General features: G+C 59.2%; 1 protein-coding gene across 3 annotated transcripts in view; it reads right to left on the reverse strand.

Annotated features, from left to right (window-relative positions):
- Nucleotides 1–212: 212 nt before the first annotated feature.
- LOC144936794 (serine/threonine-protein kinase Nek11-like) overlaps nt 213–25712 on the reverse strand; it is a 28177-nt gene continuing 2677 nt past the window's right edge. For 2 of the 3 annotated variants that reach the window (XM_078863940.1, XM_078863939.1), the window contains exons 2-14: nt 22368–22532; nt 21905–22070; nt 21037–21155; nt 20231–20295; nt 18156–18282; nt 10796–10945; nt 10234–10312; nt 9801–9853; nt 7698–7844; nt 6003–6141; nt 3191–3251; nt 1253–1352; nt 213–474 (exon numbers count right to left, since the gene is read on the reverse strand). In XM_078863940.1, the coding sequence (XP_078720066.1) occupies nt 213–474; nt 1253–1352; nt 3191–3251; nt 6003–6141; nt 7698–7844; nt 9801–9853; nt 10234–10312; nt 10796–10945; nt 18156–18282; nt 20231–20295; nt 21037–21155; nt 21905–22070; nt 22368–22513 (1614 nt within the window). In that variant the 5' untranslated portion in view covers nt 22514–22532. The remainder of the gene's footprint in view (nt 475–1252; nt 1353–3190; nt 3252–6002; nt 6142–7697; nt 7845–9800; nt 9854–10233; nt 10313–10795; nt 10946–18155; nt 18283–20230; nt 20296–21036; nt 21156–21904; nt 22071–22367; nt 22533–25712) is intronic. The other variant, XM_078863941.1, reaches the window with a different exon arrangement.

The following is a 25712-nucleotide window of genomic DNA, read 5'->3' on the forward strand; positions in this document are numbered from 1 at the left end:
TGTCCGTTTACCGCCACCAACGGTGGCGTACGGGGTCGTGGACATGACATTCACCCGGGTTTGTCGGGGGTAGGCGACCTGGAAAATAGTGCTTGGCCGGCACACCACGCCCATCGTACCTCCCGCTATGGCCGTGGCTACAGCAACCGACGATGATGATGATGACGACGATTATGACGACGATGATGATGACGACGATAATGCCCGCGCGCTCAGTCGGCGCTGCCCCCGTTGGGGGCGGACGCCGCGGAGTCGAGGGTGAGGCTGAGCTTCTGCAGGAAGAGGAGCTGTAGGAGAGCGGCGGCAGAAGAGGAGGAGGAGGAGGAGTCCGCGGGGTCGTCTCCCCGGAGCGTGGGGCCCTCCCCCGAGTCGAGGGCCCCCGAGTCGAGAGCCCCCGGGTCCCGTCCGCCCGTCGCCGGTCGCGACGCCCCCCCGGTGCCCCCCTCCCACGGACGCCACCGCGGCGCGCCGAGCCTGCGACCCGGCACGTGTCGACGTCACCGTTCAACACCGCATCGCAGCCGCACAACCACCACTGCACAACCGCACCACACTGTCACACCGCACCACTACCGCACCGCACCACCGCACCACACTGGCACACCGCACCACCACACCGCACCGCACCACTACCGCACCGCAACCCGACACTGCCCGTCCCTGCCTCGTGCGGTGAGTGACGAAGCCCTGATGACATTGATCGACTGCGATAGATCCGCGTGCTCGCGATGCGTGGATCGATCCCTCCGTGAGGTGCAGCTCTTTCTGGTTCGCATGGATGGGCTCAAGCGGCGGAGCCACGCGCTTTGTTGCGTCATAGGACCGCCAGTGACGGCTTGGCGAGGCCTTCATGCAGCAGTGGATGGATAATGGCCGATGATGCTCATATTCCATCAAGGTTCATAGAGCAGAGAAAATTGATGGGGCCAGACGATACAGAAGCGATGCAAACGAGAGAGTGAACACACTGTTATGCCGGTTCGATTGAAGATTTGATGATCAGGGGGGTTTGTGGAATCAACGTGGCCAGACGTCTTGGAAAAGTAGCGACGACCCACATTTGACCCCAACACACGGGACTGTGGACACGATGCATGCTGCTGGGTGCACAGAAGCGGCTGGGGGAGGAGGGAGGGGGGAGTGGCGGGTGGGGGGGGCTGCATCCCTCCCGCTTTTAAAGCGACCTCAGAGCCGCCCTCGTCCTCGTTAGCGCTTCCACGGATCAGCAGCAGCAGCAGCAGCAGCGACTCACGAGTTATCCGTGTCCGTTAGCGGGGAGGGGGGGCTCGGGGCGTCCACGTGCCCCCCCCCGTGCTCCCCCCCGTGCTCCGTCGCCGTGGCTGCAGCAGCGTCTCGCAAAAAAAGAAGACGGAGAGAAACACCGGGCGGAATTAAATAATAACGTCACGGGCGCGCGGTGTGACACAGCGATTCTCATTAGATTGTGGCAGCCAAAAAATATCGCATTTCTTAACCTATGGACGGCTGCTTCAGAATTGGATAAAACAGAGACCCGTTCTTCAATTCCTCTGGAATGGAGCTGTCAATTAACGACAGGCAATATTTTAAGAAATGTTACATTCGCACCCCCCTCGCGCCCCCCGCCCGAGCAAGGCCGACTCGTGGGGGTCACGGGCGCACAGCCGATCCGTGCCACCCTCGGGGTCACGGCGGGGTCATGGCGGGGTCACGCACACACATCCACGTCGGTCGATCTACCTCCCCTACCGCCCATTCAATCCACACCCCCGCCCCCACCGCCCACTCTATCCCCCCACCCCGTCTCCCCCCCCCAGTTCGAGCCGAGACACTGAGACATCTCTTCCCCGGCAAACGAGCGCGGTTCGTTCTTTTCTGATTGTGGCCGGGGACAGAGGGGCCGTGCGCCCTCCGCCTCGCGCGTCCCCCGAGAAATTCGGCAAACGAGGCCACTTTGTTTCGGCACAATTCCCCTGCAAATTTTGCCGAGAGAGAGAGAGCGAGCGATAGATAGAAAGCGAGAGAGAGCGAGAGCGTGCGAGAGAGAGAGAGACAGAGAGAGTAAGCACGCGATGGGGAAAAGGGAGAATCTATCACGGACCTAAGGGGACCCGCGAAGCGAGTGTCTCTCCCCCTCTCTCCCCATCTCCCCCCCTCTCTCCCCCCCTCCCACTCTCTCCCCCTCGCTCTCTTTCTCTCTCCGTCTCCCCCCCCCTCTCTCCCCCCCTCCCACTCTCTCCCCCTCGCTCTCTTTCTCTCTCCATCTCTTTCTCTCTCTGTCCTCTCTCCCATTGTGCCTCCTCCTTCTCCGGGAATTCCGCCGCGCCGCAAAACACAGTCACGCGGCGCGGGGGCTGCGCGCCAGCGGAGCCGGGCGGGCCCCGGGGGCCCCCCAAGCCACGTGGCCCCGGGGACGCCGGGCGACATCAACAGCCGGGGGGGGGGGGGGGGGCGGGGCGCTCCCGCATTTGCTCCAAGCCGCGCGGGAACCTGGTGGGATCCCTCTCCGTGCCGTTTGTTGCTGGCCGCTTGGCGCTTTGGGGCCTCGGCGATGGTGACAGCGAATCAAATACAATGGGAAACGTTCCCCGTGGTGGCAAGGAAGGCTATGGCGCTTTCGGAAATGAGATTTTGGCTGGAACGGTGAGAATGGTGGGAGGAGGGTAAATGAAGGAGGGGGGTGTCGTGACAGTCGTCCGCCCCCGCTGTGTGGGATGGGAGGGGAGCGGGGGGGGGAGGGGGTGCAGGTATTTTCTATTTGGGGGAAGTCACGGGGGAGTCCGTATCAAGAAGCTCAGGGATGCCCGTGGAGGATTGGCGTGGGGGGCGGGGGGAGCGGCACAACTCGTGAAGTCGTCTCCACGGTCGCAGGAGGAGATGAGGCGGGGCAGCGACTCGAGCCCCAGAGACCCCCGCGGCCTCTCGTTCGGGCAGCTCCAGCTCCGAGTCTCCGCCGCAGCCGCACGCGGCGGCCACGGCAGAGCAGGGGCCGCGTTTTGGATCGAGGTTGGCACAGTTGTTCAGATTTGGGACCAGGGTGGCACGGGTGGGTACAGTCGACTCGCACGCGCCCGGTTTGCTCGTCTCACTTTGCAGTAGACGCGCTGGGGGGGGGAAGGGGGCTTTAACGCTGCATCTTCCTCCCGAACGACGGCGCCCGGAGACGCGAGTGAGGGCGCGCGTGAATTCCGGCGGATTCGTGGTCGCTCACCCCTCGTGCTCCCGCGCAGCGCTCCTCGCAGGCAGTCGAGCAGAGCGCCGACACCGCCCTCCTGCAGGCGCGAGGAGAGAGGCGCGGGGAGAGAGGCGCGGGGGGAGAGGCGCGCCGCCGGGGGGGGGGCATGGATATTGAATCCCCACATCGGTGCCGCGCTGCTCGGCGTCCGAAGCGGCGCTGCGCCGCCTCAAAAGCCGCGGGAACAGCCGCGGCCACACGCACGTTTAACCAACGCCTGCCGCGTCGTCTCCCGCACCACGGCAGCCGCGGCGCGGGAGACGCGAAACGAGCAGCGCTCTCTCTCACTCTCTCCCGCTCGCTCTCGCGCTTAAAGCTGTCAATTAAACGTACATCTGGCGCATAAATTAATCAGGCGGCTTTCTCCGTCGGCACGTGCCGGGTAATTTCCCAAAAGGGCAAAGTCAGCACGCGGCGCTTGTCGTCTCCGCGAACCGACAGCCGCGATGCTAAGAGTGTTCGCCGACAGGCAGACGGGCGGCGAGCAGTGATAGGCGCTCGCAGACAATGGAGGTGACCAAGGGTTGGCGAGAAGAGGGTCACCAACCCCTCACTCGCTCGATCGCTCGCTCGCTCGCTCTCCCCCTTCTCTCTCTGCCCGGAACTCACGACGCGTCGGTGCGCGGCATCGTGGGTGATGAGAGATCAGAATCAGAATCTTGATGTATTCATGAATTCGAGCAGCAGCAGCAGCAAGCAGCAAGCAGCAGCCTCCACGAATGAAGACGACAGCTCGAGTTGACCGCTGCCGGCTCTCCGGACAGACATCGCCGCAGGCAGCAGCTGTCCGAGCGAGCAAAAGCTCAGAGCGGGTGTCATTCGTCTGAGCTTCGTCACCAGTCGGGTTTGTTAAGCAAATGCCAGACGTCATTTGGCACGAGCGCTCCATCGAAACCAAAGAGGGCCCCGTTCAACGCAAAATGTGATTTAGTGCGCGAGCTCGTGATGCCTTCTCGTGCAGCATCACGGGTAATGTAGCGGGTCGGAGCAGGCGCCGCTAAGCGGCTGGGTTCCTGTGTGGCTGTGTCCACGTGTCCGTGTCTCCGCATAGCTGTGTCCACGTGTCTCCACGTGTCTGTGCGTCTGCGTGACGATGTTTCCACGCGTCGTCTGTGTGTGTCTGTGTGTGTCTGTGTGTGTCTGTGTGTGTCCGTGCCAGTGAGACGCAGGGCCCGCGATGTCTCTCGCCGGCGTCTCGCCGTGTCGCACGGGACAGTCATGGAGAGCCGCGTCGCTCCGGCACCCGGGGCTCGTCCCTCCTGCTGCTGCTGCCGTACCCGCCGATCCGCGGCACCTCCTCGTTCACGCGAATGTCCCGAGAGGCGCCCTCCTCCCGAACCGCGCTATCCAAGGGGGACGTCTCCTCGCACCCTTGACGCGCCACCGGCCCCTGACCCCCCACAGTCCGTGCCGCCACCGGAGTGGAACTCGATCCGACCGAGGGCGCTCTCGGTCGCCGCCGTTTTGCTTCTTCAGCGGCGAGGGTCGCGTCCCACCCCGGCGTGCCGCGCGTGTCATCGATGCCGGCCGCAGGAGTCGCGAGCCGGGAGCTGCGGCTTCCACGTGGCCGCCCCGGCACCGGCGCTCGGCCGGCCCAAGGTCGCGATTGTGACCGCGCTCCCGGCGCGCGATATCCGCGGATTAATCGGCTACCGCAACGCGTCGACTGAGAAACGACAACAAGTCAGGTCCCAGAAGCTAAGCAGGCTTGGGCCTGGGTAGCGCTTGGATGGGCGACCGCCGTGCCCAGCTGTTTGTGTCCCCGAGTCCGTGGCATTGGGGAGCCCGAGGGAGGCTCCGCCCCGATGGTCAATGACGATTTACGATTCTTACGACGACGATGACGGCAGTGGTGGTAGCGGTGGTAGTGATGGTAGTGATGATGGTGGTGGTAGTGATGATGGTGATAATTGTGGGCATGATTATATATGCTATTTACATTAGCGTGGCAATGACGGTTAGGAGACTTGCAGTGATTCACTGTTAACGATGCGATGATGATGATATCTGCATTGTGATGATGATGATGATATCTGCATTGTGATGATGATGATATCTGCATTGTGATGATGATGATACCTGCATTGTGATGATGATGATATCTGCATTGTGATGATGATGATATCTGCATTGTGATGATGATGATGATATCTGCATTGTGATGGTGATGATGATATCTGCATTGTGATGATGATGATGATATCTGCATTGTGATGATGATGATATCTGCATTGTGATGATGATGATGATATCTGCATTGTGATGGTGATGATGATATCTGCATTGTGATGATGATGATATCTGCATTGTGATATAGATGATGATATCTGCATTGTGATGATGATGATGATGATATCTGCATTGTGATGATGATGATGATATCTGCATTGTGATGGTGATGATGATATCTGCATTGTGATGATGATGATATCTGCATTGTGATGATGATGATGATATCTGCATTGTGATGATGATGATATCTGCATTGTGATGATGATGATGATATCTGCATTGTGATGGTGATGATGATATCTGCATTGTGATGATGATGATGATATCTGCATTGTGATGGTGATGATGATATCTGCATTGTGATGATGATGATGATATCTGCATTGTGATGATGATGATGATATCTGCATTGTGATGATGATGATGACAGCGCTAAGGAGGGCACCCCCGTTTGTGTTAACGACGCCAGTGAACAGCTCGTCATCAAGAGCGCGGCTCGTGATGAAGCAAAGGGGGGGGGGGGGGGGCTGGGATGAGTGGTGCCGTGCGGGCTCACGAGGCTGGAGGAGGTGGAGGTGGAGGAGGAGGTGGAGGAGGAGGTGGAGGAGGAGGTGGAGTACTCCTGCTCTGGGGGGAGTTCCCGGCGCTCGCTTCGCCCACCCCCGCTGCCCACGCGCACGGGGGACGCGTCAGGCCTGCGAGACGGGGGCGGCGGAGGCGGAGAGAGGCCCCCGCCGGGAGGAGGAGGGGGGGGGGGAGGAGAGGGGGGGAGGAGAGGGGGGGAGGAGGGGTGGGGGAAAGGGGGGGTGGAGAAGGAAGGGGGAAGGAGGGGGGTGGAGAAGGGGGGGGGGGGAAGGGGTGGAAGGAGAGGGGGGGGAGGAGGAGGGGGGGAGGAGGGGGTGGGGGAGGAGGTGGGTGGATCGATTCGAGGCTCGAGGAAGAGAAAGAGACACCATCTCAGGTCCCGGTGGTGGCTCCCATCGCCGCTCCCACCAAGTGTCCACTCGTCGCCGTGTAGAGCCCCGCTCACTATTTATGGATTACCCCCCCCTCCTCCCGAGCCCCCCTTTATTGTAAAAGGCGATGCTCCTGCTGGTGCTGCGGCGGCGGAACGGGGGGCAGCGATCTGGGCTTGCAGCTCAGAGGGCGCCAGGCTCGAGTCCATCTCCCGGCGCGGCAGTGGTAACAACAGCGGCGGCGGCGGCGGCAGGAGTCTTGCGAGCCCAGCGCCCCCCCCCCACACCGCCACCCCCCCGGGCTACGGCGGAGATCGCACGGAGCTCCCCTCGTGGTGGAGACCCCTTCCGCATGAAGGGGGCCCGAGCGAGCACTTGCAGGGCTGCGCCTTTACGTTCCCCCGTTATCTTGGAGGGGATCTCGGCCGTGCCCACCGGGGTAGCTCGGAGAGCGCGGGGTGGGGGGGGGCAGCAGCTGACGCCGAGTGGCGCTCCGCGGGTGTCCCGGGGCGGCTCTCGGCATCGTGGAGCCCGCCTCTGGCGATGGCCCCAGGGGCTTCGCCACCAGGGGGGCGACCCAGATACAACAATATATCATTCCGCACACCACATCCAGCGCCCCCCCCCTCTCTCCCTGCGGCTACCGCTTAGCCACGTGCCGCTGCAGGCTACCAGTAGAAGTAGCGGCAGCGCGCTCCAGACGTCCACTCCAGCACCGCTGGGGACAGAGCAGGTAGGGCCCAGTAGGTGGCACGTGACTGCAAGTAGCCACGGTCACGGCCGGAGCGAGATGCATTCTGGATGTGGGGTGCCGCTGTGGGCATTTATTTATTTATTTATTTCCAGGCCGTCGACCCACACCAACCGGGCTGAGCGTGCGTCCTGCTCGGCGAGTTCGGAATGAAATGTTCCACTCGCCGCATTGTTGCGATGATGATGATGATTTCTGTTTGCAAACTGCAGGCAAGAAGCCCATTGCAGCTGCGGCTTCGTGATTCTGGCGACGCAGCAGCAGCGAGGAGGAGGAGGCTAATGGAGCGGCACTTGGCGTGCTGAAAGCGGTGGAGCCGCGACCGCCGTGGGGATGGGATTTGCGGGAGCTTCCGATTCCTGGCGCGGCGCAACCCGCATCCTTTCTCACAAACATTAAAGGACAGCCGGGCGTGTGTGCAGAACGCACCCTGGGGAAGGGGGAGAAGAAGGGATCCGGGTGGGGGGGGGCGTGCGAGTGGGTGGTGGGCGGGGGGATCAGGGGGGGTTGAGTGGTGGGGGGCGAGAGAGGCGATTTGTCTCACTTGGTTCGGAGCGCGCAATCGCCCTCCCCGCTCTCGGCACTCGCCCACGTCCCGCCACCACCACCACCACCATCACCCTCCTCCTCCTCGGCCTCGCCTCCCGCCACGCCAGGCCCCCCTCCCGTCCCTGGGTGGCCGCGGCTGCATCTGAAAATGTCACCGATAAACGCGGGGTCGGGCCCCGTGCGGTGCGGCGCGAGACCTTTCCTCCCCCCCCCTCCCCCCCTCCTCCCCCCCTCCTCCCCCTCCTCGGCGCGGCGCGCGCCCAGGGCGGGAGGCAACCCACGCACCGCGCAGCAGCAGCAGCAGCAGCGGCGCTCATTGCCGCAAGTCACTCAGCCGCGTATCCTCTCGCTCCTCACTGGGCCGATTAGGGTGACGACGCGGTGGTGAATACGGTGGTGCACAGGATAATGAGCGTGGTGGTGAGCGCGGTGGTGAGTGTGATGGTGAGCGTGGTGGTGAGCGTGGTGGTGAGCATGGTGGTGAGCGTGGTGGTGAGCAGGATAATGAGCGTGGTGGTGAGCAGGATAATGAGCGTGGTGGTGAGCGTGGTGGTGAGCACGCCCCCCGCTAATGTGCGCGAGGCGTGTGGAGGTTGCGCTAATTACTGCCGGTGCGGTGGAGAAACGAGCGCGAGATTTTTCTGCTGCGGATTTATTGAGTGCGCCCCCCCCACCTCCCCCCTTTTGTTGATCCGCTGCTGAATGAATGCGGGGGTGGGGTGGGGGGGTGGAGGTCTCCCCGCTCTCCTGCCCGTCGGTCACGGGGGGGTTCTTTGAACTCGCTTCACCGCGCTGCTCAACGTGGGGTTCGTGAAAACGGGACGTGTTGGGGGGGGGGGGGCGGGTCTAGATGCAGACTCGCCGCCGCTGTTAGCCGTGGCCGGGAATCGAACTCGGGTGGCCCTGGTTCGCAGCGCGGCGCGAGCCATCGGTTCGCAGGGCGCTGTTGGCGACTCACGCCGCGCTCCAACCCCTGGAGAGGCGTGAACCCGGGTGACCTGGGGACGCGTCCGTGTGTACTCAGCCGTCGCGATGTGAACCCGGCCCGGGTTACATTCCCACCCGCTCGCCCATTCACCCCCAGCCATCGTCACCATCGTCATCATCACCATCCATGATCGATCCACTGCTGGATGAAGGCCTTCTGCGAGCAGTCGCCACCACCTCTCGTGCTCCTGCTATCGGTAACGATCCGCACAGCACCCCGATCACGAGCCGATCTCGTCGCTCCATCTCCTCGGTGGCCGCCACGGGGCACACGCGTGTGCACGTGGGGCATAACCCCCGCGACTGTGGAGGCTGTCGTCTCCGCGTGAACTCGCGGAAATGGATTCGGCGAATTGATGCGATCGGAGACAGCGGCGCTAAGTAGCCCGCGCCCAGGAATTGAGTGTCTGCGACAAATTAAAAATTCATATCCAATTCTCAAACCGAATAGCCACCTTGCTCTATAAATAAACATCAACAATCATGTACAGCCCTCGGTCTGCCGAGCCAATGCCGAGGGAAGGCCTCCTCCCCACGCCGCGCAGACCGCGGAGGTCGTGTGGCCATACTTCGCCACGCTGCTTCAGTGCGGGCTGGTGACGTGGGGGAGGGGGCTTAGTCGTGGCAGGAATCGAACTCAGGTTCCTGGGCTCGCAGCGGCGGTGCCCAGACCGCTGCGCCGTCAATCCTCCCACGTGGTATAAACACGCGCTCACGACGACGCGGTCAGACTGCACGGGATCTGCACGAATGCAAGATTGTGCGCGTGCGTGCCGATGTTTGCAGTGTGGATGATTTATTTCATTAAAGCCCGTGACCAGGTCAACCGGAAGGCGACCGAACTCATCCATTCTCAGCAGGGTTGAGCCTGGCCTTGCACTCGTGGGACGGGCGGCCGTCACGCGCAGAGCATGCGTCACAGGCTCCTACTGGTGCTACTGCTGCTACTGCTGCTACTACTTCTGCTACTACTGCTGGTGCTGCTACTACCGCAAGTCCCGGTTGTTGTGAGAAGCTCCTCCCTCTCGTGATGCGTCCCGGATCTCAGAGGTGGCAACCGCCCCGGGTAATGGGCCGAGAGAGGCGTGCGAAGCTCCCCCCCCCCACTCACCCGCGCTCGGCGCCCTCGCTGGCAGTCAGCGCGCTCAGCTTGTCCCGGAGTCCCTGGGGAGGCGACAGGGCGACTCGGTGAGCGCTCCACGCGGCCACTCGCAACCCGGGGGCTCCGTTTCGGTAGCCGGCTCAGCGACGCGGGAAATGTTCCTGCGCCGCGCCCAGGACACCTCCTCTCGCCATGGCGAGCAGGAACGCAACGTCTACTCCGGTCCGTTTCAAGGTGACCCAGGCAATCATTTAGCGGAGACCTGCACTCCTTTCCTCGCTTACGGAAGAGAACAATGAAACCCAACAACAACACAACACCAACCTGGCAATGAAGATTCCCATTTCTCACCGAAGCGGGCAACATCAACAACAACAACGTCTGTATCGTAACGAGCGAGGCCGCTCCGCGCCGCTCTCCGCGAGTTCGCGCGACTCGGCACCTGCATGGCGCTCTCGACGATCGCCTCCCGGAGCAGGTCGCCGGCCGACGGCCTCCCCTCGGGCTCCTTGCTCAGCATCCTGCGGGCCGAGCGCACGCGGCGTCTCAGTGTCGCGTGCGAGGGCTCCTCCGAGCGACATCGGGGACGATGGCGCGCGCGGCTTCCCGGGCGCGCCATCGTCGTCTTCGCGAGAGATTCGTCAGCGGCGGGGGGGGGGGGGAGCCGGCCGGGAGCCGTCACGACAAATCGCGTTGGCGTCTTAGCAGGAGGCGATTAGGCTCCACGTGGCTGGGCAATAACTCTGTGATCGATGTTGCCTGGGTTTCTCCAGGGCTTGAGTGCCCACAAGCAGCGCAACTTCACGACAAAGTTTCACTCGCATCGGATGAACTCCACGGGAGTTTCCCTGACCCCCCACCCCCCCTCGTTACAGACAAAGCCAACTCTGGTTGGTCAGCGGAGCGAATATAATCGCCATTGAGTCCGAACCAGGCGAGGTGAGGCCCCGAGATAGACGGGGGAAGGTCACGCGGTGAGGCCGTGCGGGGTCAGAGGCAGCGACCTCTGCACGATGGCGTTGAGGGCGGCTGGGCGCGAGGCGGGGAGGGCCGGCGTGGGGCCCTGGGTGATCCGCAAGGCCAGGGCCACGCAGCTGCGCGCCGTGAAGGCGGCCTCCAGCACGCACAGCTCGTACAGCACGCAGCCCAGAGACCTGCACGTCGTCACGCACGCACACAGTGACACGCACACAGTGACACACACACGCACACAGTGACACACACACGCACGCAGTGACACACACACGCACACAGTGACACACACACACACAGTGACACACACACAGTGACACACACACACACACAGTGACACGCACACAGTGACACACGCACGCACAGCTCGTACAGCACGCAGCCCAGAGACCTGCACATCGTCATGCACGCACACAGTGACACGCACACAGTGACACACACACGCACGCAGTGACACACACACACGCACACAGTGACACACACACGCACACAGTGGCACACACACGCACACAGTGACACACACACACGCACACAGTGACACACACACATCGTCACACGCGTACACATAGTGACATACACACATCATCACACGCACACACATCATCACACGCACACACATCGTCATACACACACAGTGACACGCACACAGTGACACACACACAGTGACACACACACACACATATATCATCACAAATATAACAATCCCTCATAGCATTAACAGAATATTGGGGCAAGTGCTGTTAGCGTGCACCTAGGAAGGCCGGTACGGCACACGAGGGGGTGGGTGGCCAACACCACGCCCGGCCGCCTTTGTATCCCCAGTGGGCGATGTTTACACATCGCACGAGGTATTCATTTGAGGTTGAGTCGACCTAGGGGAGTCCCAGGACCGGTACAGATAATCGTCACTGGTGTTGAGCAGGAATCGAACTCGGGTCGTCAGGTTCGTAGCGCAGCGCGCTAACCGCGACACCACCGCTCCCCACGCACACACACACGGACAGGCACACGCATCGCCATGGCACGAGCAGCAGTGAACAGACACAGACACAGACACTCGCATCAATTGCCAGACATCACAGTCGATCGTGCTGGATCTGTCTGTGGGGTAAACACCGTCCGCGCACAGCGGCGGCCGCGATTCCCGCGGCGGGCGCGCCCGGCTGCCGCCCGCGTGAGCGGCATGCGGGCGGCCCCATTAGACGCCTCGCTCCGTGCCCCCGGGACAGGCGCTGGTCACGTGAGCGGTGGGGGGGCGGGGGCACTCCTCTTGTCTCGCGTGGCCGGGGAAGAGCGACGCGTGGAGAGATTCCGCTGTCGGTGATGCAACCGTTCGTTGGTTTTGTCTGAGAGTGGAACTGCGGGTGCGCCCACTGACCCACTCACCAACCCACCCACTCACCCGCCCACTCACTCCACCACCCACTCACCAACCCACCCACCAACCCACCCACTCACTCACCCGCTCACTCCACCACCCACTCATCCACCGTCTCGCGGGCTCCACCAGCCATGCGGGGGTGGACGCGCTACCACGCCCATTACTGTAACGCGCGCGTCGCTCCTCTGCCCTGTCAATGAGTAACCCCGCACGCCGTTACCGGCACTGACACTCGCTACCCACAGATGTCTCTCCCCGCGACCCCCAGACACGGACACACAGAGCGAGCGAGCGAGAGGGGAGATTCCTGAAACCCGGCGTCTCCACTCCGCACTCCACTCGCGGCCTTCTCCCTCCCGCTCAGTCTTCCCGCCGGTTTCATTAAGAGGAGGCACGCACATTCGAGCGGTGACAAATCCCTAAATCAACCACGACGATCCCACACCGAGACCTCCAATCCCCCCGCCAAATCAAACAAGCGAGGAGGATGAGGAGGAGGCAGAGGAGGGGGGGGAGAGAGCCACGCGCAAAGAGGTGACTAAGATCCCCGAGTTGACTCTGCAGCTGCACAGCGAGCGCCGTGACAGCCCTTGCACTGCTGATGCTGCTGCTGCTGCAGCCGCTGCTGCTGCTGCTGCAGCCGCTGCTGCTGCTGCTGCAGCCGCTGCTGCTGCTGCTACTGCAGCCGCTGCTGCTGCTGCTGCAGCTGCTGCTGCTGCAGCTGCTGCTGCTGCTGCTACTGCTGCTGCTGCTGCAGCTGCTGCTGCTGCTGCTACTGCTGCTACTGTTGCTGCTGCTGCAGCTGCTGCTGCTGCTACTGCAGCCGCTGCTGCTGCTGCTGCAGCTGCTGCTGCTGCAGCTGCTGCTGCTGCTGCTGCTGCTACTGCTGCTGCTGCTGCAGCTGCTGCTGCTGCTGCTACTGCTGCTGCTGCTGCTGCAGCTGCTGCTGCTGCTACTGCTGCTGCTGCTGCTACTACTGCTGCTGCTGCTGCAGCTACTGCTGCTGCTGCTGCAGCTGCTGCGAGTGAGCAGCCTGCAGCACAACCTCCTCGCACAATCGTCACGCACAATTACGCACAATCATCTCGCACAATCATCTCGCACAAACAGCATGCACAATTATACACAATTATGCACAATCATTACGCATATTCATGCACAATTACGCACAATCATCATGCACAATTACGCAATCATCATGCAAAATCATCTCGCACACTCATCACGCACAATCATCTTGCACAATCATTACGCACAATTACGCACAATCATCACGCACAATCACGCAAGCAAAAGCAAGGTCTAGCCTGGAGAGCGCTGGGATGGGTGAACACGAATGATGAGATTGGTGATGATGATGATGAAGTGCAGTTGATATTTAGGCCATTCTTGTCGCACAGTGACAAACAACAATCTCTCAACACGCTCGTCAACAACGCCGCGCGCGAGTCGTCTTGAACGGAAATGTGATAGGTGACGTTTCGGGCAATGGCTCTTCTTCATGGGGCCAACGACCCGCACGGCGTGCGTATGGAAGGCCCTCATCCAGCAGCACGAATGTTGGCATTCGTGACGAGTAAAGCTTGGAAGGGGGGGGTCCACGGGAGGGTTTATCTCGCAGTGGACTGACACAATTGCCAGCACGTGGGGTCCCGTGTTGGTCACGTTGTTGTTGTTGTTGTTATTCACTTTGTTCTAGATTTGAAGCTTTCGTGACTGCAATGATTCATATTCTCAGGTTTTTTCGGTAAAGTCACGTAGGTAAAAACATTAAAATTAATGAAAGTAAAATAAAACAAAACAAAATAAAATTCACGACGTTTCGGAGGCAACACAAGTCTCCGTCATCAGGTGGGACCGTCACAGCCGAATTAGCTGCATCAAGTGAAGCAATGATTCAAGATGTAATCCCTTATAAGCAAGTTGAAGGGAGGTGGAGAGGGGGGGGGGAGAGCTTATCAGGCTGTGGTAGCCAATGAATGGAAACGTATCGGGAGGGAGGAGGAGCGGTGATCAAAGACTGCACGCAGTGCTCAACACAATGAATGGAGACGTGTCGGGACGGAGGGCGAGCGGCGATCAAAGACTGCACGCAGTGCTCAACACAATGAATGGAGACGCGCCGGGACGGAGGGCGAGCGGTGATCAAAGACATCACGTAGTGCTCAACACAATGAATGGAAACGTGGCGAGCGGTGATCAAAGAACAATGAAGAGATTACTGTTAAACACTGTGGATGTTAACACTCGGTGAAGTAAATTAAAATAGTGCCTGTCAGATAAGATGGTCCAAAAAGTGTAATTAAGTCTTTTTTGCGTGGTTAATAACATCTTTCCAGTGATTACTGAGTTTGTACCCATCATCACGGTTGAAATTATGTCTGTGTTTGTATATTTGTATGGCTTCGTGTACAAACCTTTGATGGTAGCCCGGAGGTTTGCAGAGAACCTTGGTCTCGGAAAAGACAATTTCATGAGAGCCCGCCGAGTTGTAGCAATGATCGGCAACGGCCGAAGAATCAGTTCTGCCGTGTTTCAGATCTGACTTGTGCTCGCGGACACGATCAGCAACATGACGTTTTGTTTCTCCAATGTAGCAATCACCACAAATGCAACTCAATTTGTAGACTCCAGGATACTGTAAGTCAGGAACGACATCCTTCACAGATGGATCTGATTCCATCTGTGAAGGATGTCGTTCCTGACTTACAGTATCCTGGAGTCTACAAATTGAGTTGCATTTGTGGTGATTGCTACATTGGAGAAACAAAACGTCATGTTGCTGATCGTGTCCGCGAGCACAAGTCAGATCTGAAACACGGCAGAACTGATTCTTCGGCCGTTGCCGATCATTGCTACAACTCGGCGGGCTCTCATGAAATTGTCTTTTCCGAGACCAAGGTTCTCTGCAAACCTCCGGGCTACCATCAAAGGTTTGTACACGAAGCCATACAAATATACAAACACAGACATAATTTCAACCGTGATGATGGGTACAAACTCAGTAATCACTGGAAAGATGTTATTAACCACGCAAAAAAGACTTAATTACACTTTTTGGACCATCTTATCTGACAGGCACTATTTTAATTTACTTCACCGAGTGTTAACATCCACAGTGTTTAACAGTAATCTCTTCATTGTTCTTTGATCACCGCTCGCCACGTTTCCATTCATTGTGTTGAGCACTACGTGATGTCTTTGATCGCCGCTCGCCCTCCGTCCCGACACGTCTCCATTCATTGTGTTGAGCACTGCGTGCAGTCTTTGATCACCGCTCCTCCTCCCTCCCGATACGTTTCCATTCATTGGCTACCACAGCCTGATAAGCTCTCCCCCCCCCCTCTCCACCTCCCTTCAACTTGCTTATAAGGGATTACATCTTGAATCATTGCTTCACTTGATGCAGCTAATTCGGCTGTGACGGTCCCACCTGATGACGGAGACTTGTGTTGCCTCCGAAACGTCGTGAATTTTATTTTGTTTTGTTTTATTTTACTTTCATTAATTTTAATGTTTTTACCTACGTGACTTTACCGAAAAAACCTGAGAATATTCACTTTGTTTATGGCCCATGGTCGAGAATGATAACGGAGTGGCAGACCAGGGGTGGAACGCATCCCACGCGAGATGACGACCGCCCGAGGAGATGGAGCGATGGAATGAGCTGGCGTGCAAATCGGCTGCTGCCGGGTGGATCGTCACACTGCACGTCCGTGATGGGAGGCGGCGGTGGCGGCTTGCGGAAGAGGAGGAGGCCTTCATCCAGCAGTGGATTGACCACGGCAGATGAGAACGAGGCTTGCTGTTGACATTGACGCCGGGTGGGCTGGGTGTGTGGCTGGTGGGGAGTGGGGGGGGTTCGTTGTGTTGTTATTCGGGGTGGGGGGGAAGGAGGGGGGGGTGTCCATGGGGAGGTACAGAGTGGGGGGGGGGGGGGGCGGCTTAAGTCTCAGACCCGACCGCCTCGCACAGCGCACAGCTCGTGCTGAAGAAGGCGCAGACAAAGACGCCGCGTGGAGCACGTGGGGGGGGGGGGGGGGGCGTCTTTGTCTGCGCGTGCAGAGAGCGGTGGGCCGCGCGAGCGCTCCGTGTACGTCTCACGCGCCAGAGACGCGCCCCGCGATAATTGGCGGGTTGGTTGACGACTAATTGACGGACTCGTTGACCGAGTGGCTGATTGGTTCGCTGGCCGTTGACCGAGTGGCTGATTGGTTCGCTGGCCGTTGACCGAGTGGCTGATTGGTTAGCTGGCCGTTGACCGAGTGGCTGATTGGTTCGCTGGCCGTTGACCGAGTGGCTGATTGGTTAGCTGGCCGTTGACCGAGTGGCTGATTGGTTAGCTGGCCGTTGACCGAGTGGCTGATTGGTTAGCTGGCCGTTGACCGAGTGGCTGATTGGTTAGCTGGCCGTTGACCGAGTGGCTGATTGGTTAGCTGGCCGTTGACCGAGTGGCTGATTGGTTAGCTGGCCGTTGACCGAGTGGCTGATTGGTTAGCTGGCCGTTGACCGAGTGGCTGATTTGTTAGCTGGCCGTTGACCAAGTGGCTGATTGGTTAGCTGGCCGTTGACCGAGTGGCTGATTGGTTAGCTGGCTGTCCTGCTCATCTTGCCATTGACGATGGTTGAGTCGTCGAGTGCGTCGCTGATCGCGTGACTCGTTTCTGCAGTTGACCGATTCGCTGACTTACGCTCTCGTTCACTTAATTAAGACATTGATCGACTAATTGACTGACTTACCGATAGACTTATTGATTGACTAACTGATTTAATCATTTTAATGACTAAACAAATGATTATTCGACGTATTCACTCATTGTTGAACTCTCTCTCTCTCGTGGGTTGTGGACAGGGGTGTGGGTTGTGGATTGGGGTGTGAGTGAGTGGGTGTGGGGTGTGAGTGAGTGTGAGTGGGTTGTGGTTTGGGGTGTGAGTGGGTGTGAGTGAGTGAGTGAGTGTGAGTGAGTGTGTGTGTGTGTGTGAGTGAGTGTGAGTGAGTGTGAGTGAGTGTGTGTGTGTGTGTGAGGAGTGTGAGTGAGTGTGAGTGAGTGAGTGTGAGTGAGTGTGTGTGAGTGAGTGAGTGTGTGTGAGTGAGTGTGTGTGAGTGTGTGTGTGAGTGAGTGTGAGTGAGTGAGTGTGAGTGAGTGAGTGTGTGTGAGTGAGTGTGTGTGAGTGAGTGAGAGTGAGTGTGTGTGAGTGTGAGTGAGTGGGTGTGAGTGAGTGTGTGTGAGTGAGTGGGTGTGAGTGAGTGTGAGTGTGTGTGAGTGAGTGTGAGTGAGTGTGAGTGTGTGTGAGTGAGTGTGAGTGAGTGTGTGTGGTATTAAGCTCGAGTCACTGCCAGACCCTCCCGTCCATCACCGCCCCTCGTCAGCAACCTCCTCGCGTGCGTCGTCCCTCCAACCTCCTCCTCGTTCGCAAATTGGACGCCAACGCCAATGTGTGATGAGTAATTAAGGGCTCTGATTTAGCGCTGCGCGTCCAACCGACTGCGCACCCCCCGTGACCTCCATCTAGCGGTCTAATAATACGATTAATATTCATCGTCGTCGTGTTTTAAATGTCTAATTTTATATTTCCTTACAGTTTGTTTTGAGTGTCAATCGACGGCTCTGCTCGCCTCCGCGCAAGACGCCGATTTGTCGGGGAGGGGGGGGAGGGGGAGGGCGAACACCCGCGCAGGAAAGCGACGTGGGTTCGTGCTGTCCGCATCGTGAGACGCACCCCAAGCGTCGACTGTTCCACGTGTCAATAGCTCACAAGAGATGTGGCCTCGCACGCACCCACCTATCGGATTGTAAGCTCCCAACTTTTGCTTACGATCCAGATAATAAAAAACATGCGACAGGCAGATGTACAGAGACAGATGCACGGACGGACGGACGGACAGACACGCGTACCCACAGCCGTACGGACAGGGAGGCGGATGAATGGGCAGACGAACAGATGTACAGGGCAGACGGACAGAGTTATAGATGGGCAGCCAGGTGATGTGACAACGAGCCGGACCCTACCAGACGTCGGACTTGGAGTTGTAGCCCCTGCACTGCAGAGCCTCGGGGCTCATGTAGTGCAGGGTCCCCGTGAAGGTGAGGGCCAGGTCCGCGGGCCCCGCCAGCACGCGGGACACGCCGAAATCCCCTGCGGAGCCCAGGCACACACACACAGTCACGTGGGTGGGTGGGTGGGGGGCATCACACACACAAACAGTCACGTGGGTGGGTGGCATCACACACACACACAGTCACGTGGGTGGGGGGGGGCATCACACACACACAGTAACGTGGGTGGGTGGGGGGCATCACACACACACACACAGTCACGTGGGTGGGTACGGGGGGGGATCACACACACACATCCACGCGAGTGGCTAATTACCTACAGACAAATGGCCAAACAGACAAGCAGATGTGACAGATTCACGTCCAGACGCATAGATGTCACGACGCAGACGGGCAGATGGAAGGACATTGATTGAAAGGCCGTTCATGTACCCAGAAAAGCCTCTCATGGCTCGTTTCCCGTAGGGCCTTGCTTCATCGGGATATTTGGCCAATTCCATTCGCGAGAGGGAGTGAGGCTCCACGTGTGAGGAAGCCCACGACGCGATGATTCACGTGGACGGCTTCACAGTCCCGCTTGCTGTGCTGCCACGCCCGGCCACATCGCAGCCCAGCGGGCTTCGGGGGGTTTCACATATCTCTCCGTGATCCACCAACCCTCGCCTCTACGCCGCTGGATCCCAGCAGTGCGTAAGGTTGCCACCTGCTCTGGATTTCCCAGGAGCGTCCTGTGAAAATCTCCAAGTCTTCCCAGCACATTCAAGACTCCGGTTTTTGGCAGTTGCATTCCCCGCACCTCAGATTAGTACGGTTGGCTACGTACGGTACGAAAGAAGTTCAACACACATACAATAACAGCGATGATATTCCACTCAATACGATGCAACTCCGTGTAGCGCTTCCCGACACCGCTATAGTGAGACACTCTTCCTCCGGAGATACGTGCCACCACAACCACCACCACAACTTCCACCATCTACCACCACAAACCACCACCACCTCAACCACCACCACCGCTGCCGCCACGCTCAACTCACCCCACCGAGCCACCGGTCTCAGCCCCATCTGCACACATCAGCTCATTCATTTTATCTGCGTTTAAATTGAATTTGTCTCCATCGGCTTTCGAATCGTGCTCATTACGGGTTATTTATGGGCGCGTTTATGGGGTGGAGGCGCGCGGCGTTCGCTGCGTTCCGGGCGAGCGAGCGAGCGGGCGCCGGGTTCGCGAGCAGCAGCAGCTGCTCCGCTTCCTCAGCGAATGCCGCGCCGCGAGTTTAGCGAGATGGGGGGCGGGGGGGGCTTGGTAATGTCGCCGGGAGTTCCAAGGCGCGGGGGGACTGATGGTGGGGGACTGATGGTGGGGGACAGCCGACAGCTACCACGGGAAGGGGCCCCCTCCACCACGCTCCCCACGTCCTCACCCCCCCACCCACAACCCGCCCCAGACGTCATAGAACGACGTCTCAGGTCACATCCACAGGCCCCGTACAGCCACCCGGCCACTTCACATGAACTGAACGTTCACTGCGTGCGCAGCGCTATGCTTAACACGTTAATCTCGTGTCACGTGTAGTATATCATAACGGACATTAGTGCACGTGAATGCATGCCGTGTGAACATGTTACATGAACATGTTACATGAACATGTTACATGAACATGTTACAATCTTTTGTCAATCCACTGTTGGATGAAGGGCTCCCTCCACACCTCATCGGCCATGGCAGATGTTTGGCCGGACTTCGCCAGCCGGCCACTTGAGGCCGCTGTAAGGGCGTGCCCCGAGACCGACTCGGACATTCCGGCGGGCGCTCAATGTCACCCGTGGCCGTGACTCCAACTGGGATGGGGCCCCGCTGTTGGCAGGGCAGCGCGCTACCCGCTGCGTCGCGACGCACGCGGCCGTGCGCTTGTTGTCTGCGCGTGCGGAACTCTGCTGAGGTCCACGTCAGACGCCGCACGGCGACGGACGCGACGCTCGCCGATTCGCTGACGCGCCGGATGCCCCACAATGCAGCCACCCACCGATCTTCACCATGCCGCTCTTCAGGAAGATGTTTCTCGTCTTCAGGTCCCTGTGGAGAATGTGCCTGCGCGAGAGAGACACAGAGAGACAGAGACACGCACGGAGAGAGACTTGGGATCGGAAGAGATGAAGAGATGGAGAGACATGAGATGGAGAGAGACGGTGGGGTGGAGAGATGCTTTCGGGTTGCGCCGCGCGTTCGATCGGCTTTGATGTCCGACGTTTCGCACCACCCACTGGGAGCGGTTCTTCAGCGAGTGAACGAGCTTCGAGCACGCGCAGCCGAAACGTCGGGCATCGTACCGAACAACGTGCGACGACGCGGCCATAAACCACAGGGGAGAGCTGCACGTGGCCCTCTCTGTGGGACGAGCAGAAGCAGCAGGAAGTAGCTGCATCGCCAGTGACCGCGTTTCCCAGGGACAGCCCCCCCCCCCCCCCCCCCAGTGTTCCCCCTGCCTCTCCGTGCACCGCCACCGTCGCAAGAATGAATTCACGTCACCAAGTGGAGAGAGAGAGAGAGGTGGGGGGAGAATCGTCGTTCACCTCGCCATTGGCCTCACCACCCTCACAGCCTCGGGCAGCAATATCCTCCAGCGCGCCCTCACCCCAACAGAAGCTAAGCGGCGTTGGGCCTGGACGGCGCTCGCATCCTGCACGCCCCCCCCCCCCCCCAACGCAGCCGCTCTTACTCTTAGTTCTTTCGGTAAAGTCACCTTGCCGGCCGCTGCTCGGCTCCTCCTCGGCTGCCCCCCGCCCTTGCCGCCAGTGTGGCACGCGGGGTCGGTGGGCCCCCCCCCCCCACCTGTCGTGGAGGTGCTGCAGGCCCAGCAGCAGCTGCACGAACCACTCCACGACGCGCGGCAGCGCGAACTGGGAGCCCTCCTGACGCCGCCTCTCCACAGCCATGTGCAGGTCTCCTCCCTGCGGCGGCGTGGACAGGAGGCACGAGGTGCACGGGGGGGGTGGACAGGGGGGGCGGTGGACAAGGGGGGCGGTGGACAGGGGGGGGGGGGGGGGACAGGGGAACGGTCACAAAGCTCCATATTTCCGTTTTGAAATAAAACATGCTTCATTGTAGTGTGTATTTAATGTGGCGCTGCACTCTGATGTTGTAGGAGTGTTGTTATAACAATTCTATATTTATTTAAAGTTGCGCATTTTTACGTGACGTCACATTTCTCAATCCCCCCCCCCTCGTCACACATCGTCACAAATGTCTGACCCCCCCTAGGTACGTGACGTCATTTATGGACGGCCCCCAAGCAGGTGTGAACCATGACACCTGATCCCTAAGATAAAGCTACCAAATCTCCGGCTCTATCGCGGGTAGTCATGCTGGCTTGTAACTGCCTGTCGCGGTGTCTCTGCCTGGTGTGTTGTTGTCATCTGCATGTTGGTCTTCAAGCGCCACTCACGGAGCCGCCGAGGGAGGCGCTACCTGTACGGTGGGCGGGGCTACCCGACCAATGGGCGGGGCTAATGCTTCTGTGGGCGTGTCTATGTGATAGTGGGCGGGGCTGAGTCACAGCTGGCCGCGTGTCCCGGTTGAGCCTCCCGGAGAAGTGGCGGCGACGACGTCGTCCTCGCTGGGATCTCCGCCGCCCTGGGGCGGGCGGGCGGGCGGGCGAGCACGGCCGTGGGGTGGGACGTGGGGCGCCGCGTGGGCTCACCTCGCAGTGCTCCGTCACGATGTAGAGGCTGGCGTCCTGCACGAAGCTGCCGTGGAAGCGCAGCACGGCCGGGTGGCCGAGCCGGGACAGCAGCCGCGCCTCGGCCAGGGCCCGCGCCTCGTGCCCCGGGGCCGCCCCCCGAAGCGGAACCTCCTTGAGCACCACGCTGGGGTCGCAGGGACACGTTTGCTCCACACTTGGGAGGCTCAACAGGGACACACGTGACCAGTTGCCAGCCACCCCCCCCTCCCTCTGTAAGCCCCGCCCACTCGTACATAGCCCCGCCCACTCGTACATAGCCACGCCCACTGGAGCACTAGCTCCGCTGTGCACACAGTAACGCTGCCTCTGCCAGGTCTCGCGAGTCGGGCACGAGGCCAGCAATGGGCCCCGATGACTGCTGAGGAGTCCTAACAGCGACAAAACCGACCCGCGGCGGCGGTGGCCACGGGCACCCACGTACGTGGCGTCCTCTGCGGCGGCCTCGGTGTCGCGCGCCAGGTGGACCCGGCCGAACGCGCCGTGGCCCAGGGGCCCCAGCAGCTCGTAGCGGCCTCCTGCGAGCGCGGCCGCCGGCTCAGCGCCGCACCCCTTCAAGCGCCGCCGCATCCTCCTCCTCCTCCTGCCGCTGTGCGAGTTACAATAAACAACAACAACAACAGCAACAACGAGAAGCCTCGGCAGGGGGAGTTGCCGGGATGTATTCATAAATGTCGTGATTCTGGTGTGTGCACGGATGTTGAACTCCTTTCACACCAACCGTACGGAGCCACCCGCGCTAGTCGGAGGTGTGGGGAAGGGCCCCGCGGGGGTCGCGCTGCGAGCGAGCGGCTCGGAAGCCTGCGGGGAGTTCCAATCTCGCTTGGGGGGGTGACTCAGCCCATCATCCCTCCGGAGGGGGGGGGGGGGCGAGCAAATGAGCACCGCTATGTAGGGGAAGCCAGCAGTCGTTGTGCTGTGGATAGACTCGCCCCGTCATAGGAATGTGGAATGCCCCACCGCTGGCTCTGCAGGGCTATAAATGGGGGGGGGGGGGGGGCGCCGATACATCGATGCTCGTTTGCGTTGCAGGACATTGGCTTTGGCTACATTGGGGTAAGTTTACTCGAGGATGGGACACGCAGCAATTAGGAGGAAAGCTAATTCAATTAACGCCCCTAATGACCCCGCGGGTGCGGGGCGCGGAAACGCAATCAGCGTTGGGGCGCCTCGCCGAGTGGGGGGGGGGGGGCGCGGAGTGCTCACGGAGGATTCGCGTTTATTGGCACTTAGACGCCTCTTTGCGTCTTCCGTCTCGTCTCAGTCATTCCAATGCTCGCCACTAGCTTTTGTTTAGACTCTTGGGCGGGGGGGGGGGGGGTGACAGCTGCCCCTGAGGGTACGGCCGGGTACGGGTACCCGTTTGCGACCCTGGTGCGGCCGGGTACGGGTACCCGTTTGCGACCCTGGTGCAGCCGGGTACGGGTACCCGTTTGCGACCCTGGTGCGGCCGGGTACGGGTACGGGTACCCGTTTGCGACCCTGGTGCGGCCGGGTACGGGTACCCGTTTGCGACCCTGGTGCGGCCGGGTACGGGTACGGGTACCCGTTTGCGACCCTGGTGCGGCCGGGTACGGGTAAGGAATCAAAACCCGTTTGCGACCTCTGCCCCGAGCGGCTGGGCACGGTTCGAACCCCTGCACGGAGATGTTCCGTTAACTGAATGTGCGAAGGACATGGATTCCAATCCCCGCTCGAGCGATGCTGTTTGATGAACTACATTTGGCCCCCACGCGCCGATACAATGCTGGTGATCTCCCCACGCCCCCACCAGATATTCCGCCAGGCATTTAACGGAATTCTAAATGTTACTCCGCTGCGATGTTCTAAATGCAGTCTCATCTTAATGGAATGTCGCCGAAGACAAATGCAGGCGAGCTAAAGTGATGTCAGCGTTGGATTGAATACAGCCGAAGATGATTATATAATGGAATCGTTGTTCTTCATGCAAATTGCATCCGTCACATTCACGACAGAACCACGGACAGAGCGTCAAGGTCGCCGCAGCCACGCGGCCCGAGGAGCCCCCCACTGCCAGAAATAGCCCAAGTTCTGCGGTCCTCTACGATTATCACGGCTGGCTACGTACGGCGCGAAGGAAGTCCAACATACATACGTACGAGTTTCCATCCAAACAGTGAGTGTGTTTACACGTGTAGGAGGAGACTGGAGCACCTGGAGAAATCCTACGCGTGCGAGGGGGCAACACTCGATCCCACCACACAGAGGGGCAGTGTATATTCGTCCGCACTTTGCTGCACCGCGTTCTCCCGGCACCACCTCGACGCTCACCCACGGGTAGTAGAAGGGAGTTTCACGCAACATCAGTGCGTGACCCACCAACCCTCGTGTCGACTCCACATTGTGGGATTACAGGCAGCAGCAGCAGCTACTACGTGCAGCAGCAGCAGCTACTACGTGCAGCAGCAGCAGCAGCTACTACGTGCAGCAGCAGCAGCAGCTACTACGTGCAGCAGCAGCAGCTACTACGTGCAGCAGCAGCAGCTACTACGTGCAGCAGCAGCAGCTACTACGTGCAGCAGCAGCAGCAGCAGCAGCTACTACGTGCAGCAGCAGCAGCTACTACGTGCAGCAGCAGCAGCTACTACGTGCAGCAGCAGCAGCTACTACGTGCAGCAGCAGCAGCTACTACGTGCAGCAGCAGCAACTACTACGTGCAGCAGCAGCAGCTACTACGTGCAGCAGCAGCAGCTACTACGTGCAGCAGCAGCAGCTACTACGTGCAGCAGCAGCAGCTACTACGTGCAGCAGCAGCAGCTACTACGTGCAGCAGCAGCAGCTACTACGTGCAGCAGCAGCAGCAGCTACTACGTGCAGCAGCAGCAGCTACTACGTGCAGCAGCAGCAGCAGCTACTACGTGCAGCAGCAGCAGCTACTACGTGCAGCAGCAGCAGCAGCTACTACGTGCAGCAGCAGAGCCACCACGGCCAATACAACGTCGCCTACAGAGGGCACAGACTCCACCCCTGGGTGAGGAGTGATGCAGTGTGTAATATCTGCAACCGATCATTAAAGTCACCAAAGATGCAGCTAGACAGTCCCCGTGGTTCCAGGAAGGCTGTCCTGGAGTCCCCAAGCGTGCTGCTGAAAATGTATATTTTGTTCCGGTTGATATACTTTGGGCTTAGCTCGTGGATCTATCGCTTGATGAATGACGTGTTGTAGACATCGTGTTGTAGACATCGTGTTGTAGATATCGTGTTGTAGATATCGTGTTGTAGATATCGTGTTGTAGACATCGTGTTGTAGATATCGTGTTGTAGATATCGTGTTGTAGACATCGTGTTGTAGATATCGTGTTGTAGATATCGTGTTGTAGACATCGTGTTGTAGACATCGTGTTGTAGATATCGTGTTGTAGATATCGTGTTGTAGACATCGTGTTGTAGACATCGTGTTGTAGACATCGTGTTGTAGACATCGTGTTGTAGATATCGTGTTGTAGATATCGTGTTGTAGATGATTATGACGAGTTGTAGATGATTATGACGAGTTGTAGATGATTATGACGTGTTGTAGATGATTATGACGTGTTGTAGATGATTATGACGTGTTGTAGATGATTATGACGTGGTGTGATTATCGTGTTGTAGATGATTATGACGAGTTGTAGATGATTATGACGTGTTGTAGATGATTATGACGTGGTGTGATTATCGTGTTGTAGATGATTATGACGAGTTGTAGATGATTATGACGAGTTGTAGATGATTATGACGTGTTGTAGATGATTATGACGTGTTGTAG

Source organism: Lampetra fluviatilis, chromosome 17 (genome assembly GCF_964198595.1).
Source record: "Lampetra fluviatilis chromosome 17, kcLamFluv1.1, whole genome shotgun sequence".
Taxonomy (NCBI): domain Eukaryota; kingdom Metazoa; phylum Chordata; class Hyperoartia; order Petromyzontiformes; family Petromyzontidae; genus Lampetra; species Lampetra fluviatilis.